The sequence below is a fragment of the Microtus oregoni genome, unplaced genomic scaffold, assembly GCF_018167655.1.
Source record: "Microtus oregoni isolate MIOR12 unplaced genomic scaffold, Mior012 000000F_ref0000247, whole genome shotgun sequence".
NCBI classification, from domain to species: domain Eukaryota; kingdom Metazoa; phylum Chordata; class Mammalia; order Rodentia; family Cricetidae; genus Microtus; species Microtus oregoni.
The window spans coordinates 41,172,143-41,182,146 of record NW_024543059.1 but is presented as its reverse complement, the minus strand read 5'-3'; the positions used below and the strand labels follow the sequence as shown (position 1 = coordinate 41,182,146).

The 10,004-nt window shown below is 37.5% G+C and overlaps 1 protein-coding gene across 1 annotated transcript; it reads right to left on the bottom strand.

The window, feature by feature from the left end:
* Nucleotides 1-4,897: 4,897 nt before the first annotated feature.
* On the bottom strand, nucleotides 4,898-5,929 carry LOC121462080 (mas-related G-protein coupled receptor member B2-like). The gene has a single exon (XM_041673507.1). The coding sequence runs from the start codon at nucleotides 5,927-5,929 to the stop codon at nucleotides 4,898-4,900; it is 1,032 nt and encodes a 343-aa protein (XP_041529441.1).
* Between the last annotated feature and the right edge of the window lie 4,075 nt (nucleotides 5,930-10,004).

Here is a 10,004-nt window from a genome sequence, read left to right as displayed (position 1 = left end):
AATGGCTTCTCTTTACTCCACCATCCTTCACCCATGCTATATGCCAAGCCAGTTTCTTTATTCATTAACCAAAAAACCAACAGATAGACAAAAAGACCTCCCACACCATTTGCCCTTTTCTGTTTAAACAAAAAGGAAGGATTTTACCTGAACATAGTAAACTTGCATATAACAAAAACAGTTATTAAGCAAGAATTACAGTTACAATACTTATATCTTTCCATCTATTCTTCAGCTTCATCAAAGACTCCAGAAGGATATAATATTACCTAAGTAAACAGGAAGTGCATTATAAGCAACTTCCAAAACTCTAGATTTGACAGAGACATCTCACTGCCTGGACAGTAACCAAAAGTTTTTCTGTACCATTGGAACATCCATCTTAAGCCTACAGGCCCATAGTATCCAGCAGACTTTTCCATGAAGCAGGAAATTTCAAAGACAATTCCACCTATTGGCAGTATGTCAGTAAACTTCTTTTGTATCCTACAGAATGTCTAGCAGACTCTTTCATGAAGCAGGTATCCTAAAGGACCATCTCACCTTTAAGCAAGTTCAGTAGTCATTTTTTCTGTGGGTCCTGCATATCCAGGCAAGAGCAGTTTCTTGCTCAAATGGCTAACAAACTCCATGAGGATTCTTCGATGTCCATCTTCCTTTCAAAGTAATTGATGGTGCTAGTCCCATTGTCATGAAAAGTCTTAAGTTTTTTTTTTTTTTTTTTTTTTTTTTTTTTTCTGTATGTTTACTGCACAGTCTTTATTTTTTTTTTTTTTTTAAATTTATTTATTTATTAAGGATTTCTGCCTCGTCCCCACAACCGCTTCCCATTTCCCTCCCCCTCCCCCGATCAATTCCCCCTCCCTCATCTGCTCGAAGAGCAATCAGGGTTCCCTGACCTGTGGGAAGCCCAAGGACTGCCCACCTCTATCCAGGTCTCGTAAGGTGAGCATCCAAACTGCCTAGGCTCCCACAAAGCCAGTACGTGCAGTAGGATCAAAAACCCACTGCAATTGTTCTTGAATTCTCAGTATTCCTCATTGTCCGCTATGTTCAGCTAGTCCGGATTTATCCCATGTTTTTTCAGACCTAAAGTCTTAAGTTTTTAAACATTGCCATATTCAGAAGGTCTCTGAAAGATTCGAAGAATACCCATCTAACTGAAAATATCTTTATACATCTAGAAAAATCTAACTAACATGACTACAACCTTGACTATTATAGATGATTATCTATTAACTTATATTTATTAATTATACATTACAGTTTTAAAATGAACTACAGAATAACAATACCTTAATCAAGAGCAGAAATATACGTATAATAAGATTGACCTTAAATTTGTATCAGTAAACCAAGATCTATACCAATGCAAATATCTATAGCATATCCCCCTTTAAATATAAATAAACATTTATAAACAATATTTGGGAATATGGGTGTAGTTTCTCCAAAATGCTTCCTGCTGCTTATTGGGAAAAGTATTTTCTTTCTGGGGTGTTCACAGCAACATTTCAGGGGTTTTTGGTACATCAAACCATATTAGTTTGGTAGCAACCCACAGGTTCACATCCTCTGTGGAAATAAGAAAGAACCTCTTTTCCAAAGCAACATATTCTTTGACCTAAATTTGAATGTCCAGATACCTTTAGAACACATATGCTGGTTTCATTTAGCAGCCCATACAATGAAATTTCTCTCTGTACTTAGCTCATTCACAGACAAAAAATTTAAAGAAAATAAAATAGTACACATAATACAGCCTCTCTGTGTATATTCCATCTTTCATCTTTATGTGGCGTATTCGTTTTTTTTACTCCTTTTAATCCATTACTATCTGTACTCTGTCTCTTTAAAGACTTTACCTTTAAAAAAAACGTTAACTTCCTTTTATGACTCTCTATACTTGTTTTCTTCTCTCTCCCAAGCCTACGTACATTTATCCAACACTGTGACTCATTTAGATTTCTTTTCTATATGGATTTTTCTTTATTGCATATCTGTAATTCTTTACTCTCCAGGACTGCTTTGTAAAATGCTAACCACTTCATAAAACTTAAGCTGTGCCATTACGATGGTATAATGGTACATTCTACTTACCCTGTCCAGTTTAGCTTGGCAGAGCCGCTTGCACCTCTGAGCCACAAACACTACCTCACTTCCAGGCACACAGACAGTCCATGTTGCCACCAAGTAAGTCACTCATTATTTATAAAAATAAAAGTGTACATATGTATATAGAAATATTTACTGATAAAAGAGTTCGTTAAGGTGACACAAAGCAAGAAGGGATGATAAAATGATTTGGAAGAAGAAAAACGAAGGGAAATTATGATAATCTCAAAATATAAAAGAAAATATAACATGAATATAAAGAACAAAAATGTTGTCACCAGAAGCCTATTTGAAAACAAAGCCATCGCTTAATATTAAGTGATGGACAAATAAATACCATATACACAAATGTATGTTTTGCATATTTATTGAATAATTCTTTGTAATATTTAAGGCAATACAGTAAACCAAAGAAGGAATAATGGGTTATTGATCATGAAAATGTAGCAGTCATGTACAGAACTTGATTACTCAACTGCTAAGAGCAAGGAGTCCTGGACATTTGCTGTAGTATGGGTGATTTAATGTACATTGTCCTATGCTGTATAGGATGAATGTGAGGCAAAATATCACATAATCTCATTTACAAGTGGACTTTATTTTAAAGAGTCAATATACAGAGAATGACAATATGATAGCAGTTAAGTATTTTGGTGAATAAGGTACAGAAAAGGAAAAGCATAGGTCAATAATATTGAGTAATATAAGTGTAAGATGAAGCAAAATTCATTGTCTTAGTTCATTTTTGGTTACTGTGGTAGGACATCATGAACAAGGCAACTTTCAAAAGAACATATTTTATTTGGGGACTCATACTACAGTCCATGACCATCATGTCAGATAGCATAGCAACAGGCATTTGGCCAAGCATGGAATTGTAGTAAAAGCTACGTCTAAACTTACTTTTGATCCACAAGCTTGAGGGGTAGAGATGAAGAGAGAAAAAATGGGAAGGGCACAGGTTTTTAAAACCTCAGAGCCTACCCCAAGTGACATATCTCCTCCAAGAAGCCCTCATCTCATGATCTTTTCCAAAATATTCCACCAATGTTGCACCAATCAATCAAAGATTATTTGGCTCATTCTATTCAAACCAGAACAATTTACTCACTGGTATTTATAGGCTTTAGCTGTATCATAAAAGCATGGCAGTGGGAAAACAAGTAGGCAGGCATGGTACTGAGGAAATAGTTGAGCATATCCATAAGCTTAAGACAAAGGGAGAAAAAGAAAAATAGAGAAAGTTGGAAAAAGAGAGGAAATGGAAATAAAGTGGGTTCTGAAACCTTAAAATGCACCCCCAGTGACACTTCTCCAACAATGAGATCCCACCTCCTCATCATTTCAAACAGCTCCACAAAGTGGGGACCAAGAATTTAAATACATGTCACTACAGGGGTCATTGTCATTCAAACCACCACAGTAATAAACAACATGAGATCTCTATGAAATAACAGTGCATTACACACAAGTCTTTTGCTAAAAATGAAGATTTTTCACAAGGAGAAAAAAATAAATATTTACAGGAGATGATGTATATATTAGTTTGTTCAAATGTAACAATCATTCCACAACATGCATACCAATATTCATGTTACAGTCCTTCAATTTGCAATCTAAATTTTAGTTCAGAATAGAAATTTGTATAGTGCTGACCTCTGATCCAAAGAGTTATAACTGAATAGGAAATAGAATAAGAAGTGTAAGAGACCATCTGGGCCTTTATTGATTCTCAGTCCTCTACTCAAAATTGCTTAAGGAAATTTGTTGGGTTTTCCTTTTTTATATGTCTATACTAAGCTCTCTTAATTATGCTTCAATTGAAATTACCACATACCTCAGCTTTAAAATTGGAACAGAATTTTATAGAAAAATGTAACTAAAATAAGCATAATTCAAGAAATAAAAGCTGTGGGCTCTGCTAATGGCATAAATTTGAAGCATGGTTGATTTCAAGGGAGCCTCTCCTAAAGAACTTCTTTGGAAATTTGTCTTAAAGAATTAGGCATTCAGGGAGAGGGATATCATGGCAAGGAAGAGAGGAGAGAAATGAATTGACCAAGGAATGCTAAGCAAGGCCTTGTGAAGGGAACCTCAGATGACATTCTCCCTCTACCTTCAGATGTGCATGGATGTTGACAGATCTCAATACAGTTCCTGACCAGACTCTTCCAATGTGGAAAAAGACAGATACAGTGAATTTGAAGGCAAGGAAACCACTTGGTGAGAAAAGATTTAAGACAGACTTCTCTTGAAAATGCATATTTGTTTACTAAACAATTTGTGTAAGAAAGATTATAGCTACATAGATTCTTCAAAACTTATAGACATTAATAAGAACTGGCATTGTAAGATATATATGTTTAACTCTTGAAACAATAAAAAATGCTGTGAAAAATTTTAGTAAACTATAACAATTATTTAACTTCTATAAATTTCAGTGCATAAGAAATATAATCCATTTCTGTACTTTTTATGTCTTATGATGAAGGAGGGATTTCGCATCAGCGGGAGCAATTCATACAACCAGAGTGCTTATAGGGAGTCCCTTTAAATGGACTTGATGAAGCTCCATGTAAGACAGCTCCAGAAATGCTGCAGTCAGTGCTTGCATAAAAAGTTTTAGATCACTCCACTTCCACACAAAAGGTTGTTCTTTTTAAAAACTGGTTGAAGTCAGGTGACAAACTGAGCAAGGATGTGAAAATAACCCACACATATGGGAAAAAATTTCTCTCTGAAAACTGCTTCTGTCTCATGAGAGCATCTCACAGCTGTTACGCTACAGTGTTTCAAGTTCTTCAGCCTTTCTTGAACAGGCCCTCTCTCCACCTTCCTCTTCAGGAGTGTCCTGCAAGGCTCTCTGAAGAAACAGCTTCAGAGACTTCCGCTGGAACCTTTGGTGCCTGATGGAGCCAATGAAAAAGTAAATGATGGGGTTGGCAGAGCTGTTAACACAGTATAGAAATACTGTCACAAAAAGATGACACATATTACCATCATTCAGATTTCCAAACCATTTTTGGAGGAGAAAGTAGATCCCAAAGGGGAGACCAAAGATCAGGTAGAACAGCACTGTGAGTATAATGATCATAAACAGCCTGGTAACAGGGATCCTCTGTGTGCCACAGACGATCCTCACCAGCAGGATGAGGCTGGACCCACAGAGAACCACAAATAATACAATTGACCAATAATCTGAGATATAATTTAATGTCTCACACGACAAAAATAGATTGTTATTAAAAAGTAAGAAACATGCCTCTCCATGCAGGAGACTCAAGAGCAGGGATATAGCCCAAAGCAAGGCACATGTGACAGCCGATGTGTGCCTTGGGCGTCGGCAGCGATACCAGATGGGCCACAAAACAGACAGGCAGCGCTCGACACTAATGGCACTGAGGAAACTCAGACCAGAAATATAGGAAAGTGTTTGCAGAACGAAAAGAAATAAAGGGATCTTGATAAAAATGGAGGAGATGTTAATGATAAATAAAAGGTTATGTACAAATTTCAAACTCAGGAAGAGAAAGTCAGCCATAGCCAGGTTGAGGATGTACACAGAGAAGGCATTTCTGCGCATGTTGAAGCCCAGAATCCACAACACAATGACATTTCCTGGCATCCCAACTAGGGTCAAGACGAGGGAAAGGTAGATCATGGCTTGCAACAAGATTTCACATTGTGAAGAATCAGTGTAGATGCTTCCATTTTGTGCTGTGATGGTAGTCTCCCAGGTTGAGATGTTGGAATCCTTGATTATGAAATCTCCGCTAATGCTCCTGGAACAAAGAATAAAAGGACATGAACACATGCTGTATACTCTCTTATTCCCAGAACTACCCTGCTCTGTGGTAATGACTTAGATGGTTCATGAGGACAAGAAACAGGATTGGGTAGATTAAGTAATTCATCAAATTAAATGCTTATGAAGTCTTAATTTGAATCCAATTTGTATTTTTGGGCTATCTACAACCCATGCCCTGTATTCATATAAGAGTAGACGGCGGCCCAGTAGAGACATTCAGTGTCACTGACCATGTGAGAAACAGAACCATGAAGCCAAAATTCTTTCTGTCCTAAAACTGGTCATTTTCTAGTACAGGAACTTGGAAGCCAGAAGCATGACCATCAGATAGTCTCATTCCTGGCAGGGAAGGCTGTCAAATGAGAAAATATGGATATCATGAAAGAGAGTCATGAAGGAAATGACAAATCTTGCTAAGACCAGTATGAAAAGAAGCAAACCTACAGACAAAGGCGAATAAGTCTACATTTCAGATTTTAAACTAGAAATCATGGAAGTCCTTGAAGATATTAAGCATATTTCTGTTGTTGGTTGCAATATCACAATTATACATCTCTTTATTGAGATCTAGTGGGAAATTGAGACTTTACACTGAACAAATGAATAAATTAATCATAGACCCAAGAGTAGATTCAGGTTGAGAGTAAATGTTTTGCATAAATTTTAGAGTAAGTTAATACTAAAAAACATAAAGAAAAGGAAGAATAGTTTATGGCTGAGCTTTCTGTCATTGGAAAATTCTATTGTATTTGAAATAATGACTTATGCTGCAAGATGACAAATGATGGGATTTGTGATCTCAAATCCAGAAATGTACAAAAATTGATGATATTCAGGGTCTTAAGGAGTTTTAGCCCAAATTTAGTCATTTATTTGAGGTTAACTGAACTTCCCACCCCCTTAATGAAAAAAAAAAAGAAATTTGTAGAAAGAGGAAAACAAGAAATATCAGACAATAGAGGATGGTCTATGGAGAGTTCTGTGAGTTCAAGCACAATCTAAGTTACTTCAGGATCCAGTAATGCCAGTCTTGGGCATATACCCAAAAGATGCTCAATCATACTACAAAAGCACTTGTTCAACTATGTTACTAGCATTATTTGTAATAGCCAGAACATGGAAGCATCCTAGATTTCCCTCAACCGAAGAATGGATAAAGAAAATGTTGTAAATTTACACATTAGAATAGTACTCAGCAGTAAAAAAACAATGGCATCTTGAATTTTGCATGCAAATGGATGGATTTAGAAAACACTATCTGTTGTGAGAGCCAGCCAATAGCCGCTGAGATGCCAGCCCATTGTGGCGTGGTCTATCTCTTTAAAAAAGCTGCCACTTCCCTCCTTGCTCTCTCTTTGCTTCCTGCTCTGCTTCCAGCGGCTAGACTCCTTTCTGATTGTGCAGAGGGCTGTTGTCTGGGACGGTGATCTGTAAGTTTTTTCCCCTTTAAATAAATACCACCCTATTAATCATAATTCCAAACTGGTGTGGGATTGTTTGTGATTTACGCCTTCACCAACTATCCTCAGTGAGGTAACTTAGACCTCAAAAAATGAATATTATATATATTCACTCATAAATGGATACTAGGTATAAACAAATGACATTGAACCTATAGTTCATGATCCTAGAGAAGCTAATAGGGTGAACCCAAAGAAAAACATATATAAGCCCACCTGGAAATTGGAAACAGACAAGATCACTTGATAAAATTGGGAGCATGTAGTTGGGTGGGGGGAAGAAGTGAAGGTAGGAGGGAAAGAGGAGAAAAGAGTGGAGGGTTGAGGAGAACTTAAGGGAATGGGATAGTTGAGATAGAGGAAAAATAGAGACGAGAACAAGGAGAGAGATATCTTGATTGAGGGAACCATTATAGGGTTAGCAGAAACCTGGCTCTAGAGAATTTCCCAGAAATCCACAAGGATGACCCCTGCCTAAGACCCTAAGTAATAGAGGATAGGGGGTCTGATCTTGACTTGACCTGTAATCAGACTGATGATTATCTTAAATATCACCACAGAATCTTAACACAGCAACTGATGGAAACATAATCTGAGACCAACATCTTAGCACTGGACTAAGCTCCCAAGTCCAGCGAAGAGTGGGAGAAATGAGAATATGAGCAAAGAGGTCAAGATCATGATGGGTTTACCCACTGAGACAGTTTACCTGAGCTAATAGGAGCTCACCAACTCCAGCCGGACTGGGAAGGGACAATCATAGGACCAAACTAGTCCCTCTGAATGTGTTTGACAGTTGCATGGCTGGGGCACACTGAGGGACCTTTAACAGTGGCACCATGATTTATCCCTACTAAGAACAAGAAATGCCGATGTAGAAAGGGAAAGGGGGGAAAGAATACTCATTTACTCTTGTTGGCGAGAATAAAAACTGAAACTACCATTGTAGAAATCAGTGTGGTGATTTCTCAGAAAATAAAATAGAACTGTTATATTGAGTGTACTAGTTAGTTTTATGCCAACTTGACAGAAACTAGCACCATCTGAAACTAGGGAGGCTCTACTGAGTAAATGCCTGTATAAGATAGGCTATATTCAAGCCTGTAGTCCATTTTATTATTCAATGATTGAGGTGAAGGGTCCAGCCCATTATGAGTGGTGCCAACTCTGAGGTGATAGTTCTGGATTCTATAACACATATTGTTATGTGGTCAGAGATTAAAAAAAATAATTAATATCTTTAGGGAAAGGGTCTCAAAAAGCATCCTACCTTTCCTCCTACAAAACGTCATAAACTGGTCTGTGGCAAAAGGAAGTATCCTGTGAGTGTGAAACACACCTGTATTGCAGCAACTGTAGATAGAATGGTGTTAAGGAAGGATAATGAAGAGGGGAAAAAGATCTTTGGTTTCTTGAACTTGTATCTGGTTTTATGGGTGTCTGTTCTTTGAACCATGCTCTTCACAAGACTGTTCTCAATATTTGGCTTAGTCCCTATCTCTCATCCACTAGCCACACAAAATCCCATGGCTCCTCTTTCTTGTTAGTGCTTCTTGAAGCCAGAGGCCAGCAATGCTAAGCAATGTGAACTAGTGCAGTGTCTGAGTGTCCATCCTAACTTTATGTTCGCAAAACTAGAATACAATGAAGCAACAACATAAAGATAATAGTAATATCTAATGGATTTGTAGAATAGTGACTTGGATTACATCAGGTAGGTATCTTGATTTGAAACAACAAGTTTTGTTCGCATCAGATGCCCAGCTAGAAACAGATATAAGGCATGTATGGCCTGCAGCCTCCTGAGACATTCTCCCTAATCTAAAGGGCAGAAAACAGCAAAGAAGGAGGTCAGCTAAGAACTCAGGACCAAGGTCATAAGAGTCAATATGTTGTCTGCAATAATGCTGAATAAACATGTGTCTGCAAAGGTGGAAATGAAGAAAACAAAAAAAGCATAAAATGATAACCCTTCCACTAATATGGTTTAACTAGACTAAAAATTAAGAAACTGGTAATTTAATTGCAGTAAATGAAGACCAGTAATGGTGAGGGCCCAAACTCTAAGAAAGCAGGAGAGAAAGGCAGGTTTGTGCAGTTTAAGAGACATATCTCAGACTTTCCTGTCTCCCACTTGGCCGTGATTAACACATTAACTATTTTGCAAAGGCATTTTTTTTGTCAGTAGCACTAGAACATCTTTCTTTTTTTATTGTGTTGACACAGTTGTTATTATGTGATTGTCTGAACAAGTATGTACAGACATCTCCACTCTGCTTTTTGAGCACAGAGCACAGGGTCTTGGGTCTTTTATCGCCCTCTACCTTATATCTTGAGGCAGAATCTTTCACTTGAAACTACCTACTCAGCTAAAGTAGTTAGCATTTCCCTGGGTCACTCAAGAGCTGTAATTATAAGCAGGGAGTAAGCCAGCATAATGTGGGTGATGGGCATTTGAACTCAGGTCCACATAGTTGCAGGGCAAATGCTTTACCCTCAGAACCTCCTTTCAGGACTGTCTGAGAATATTTAATGATGTAGGAAATCCAACCTCACCTTTGCCACCTTTTAAATATTATTTATAAGAGACAGAATTATTCACTTGATTCATTTGTCTGGTT

Coding starts and splice junctions, on each gene's coding strand:
- LOC121462080 (XM_041673507.1), bottom strand. CDS start 5,929: ATGTGTTCATGTCCTTTTATTCTTTGTTCCAGGAGCATTAGCGGAGAT.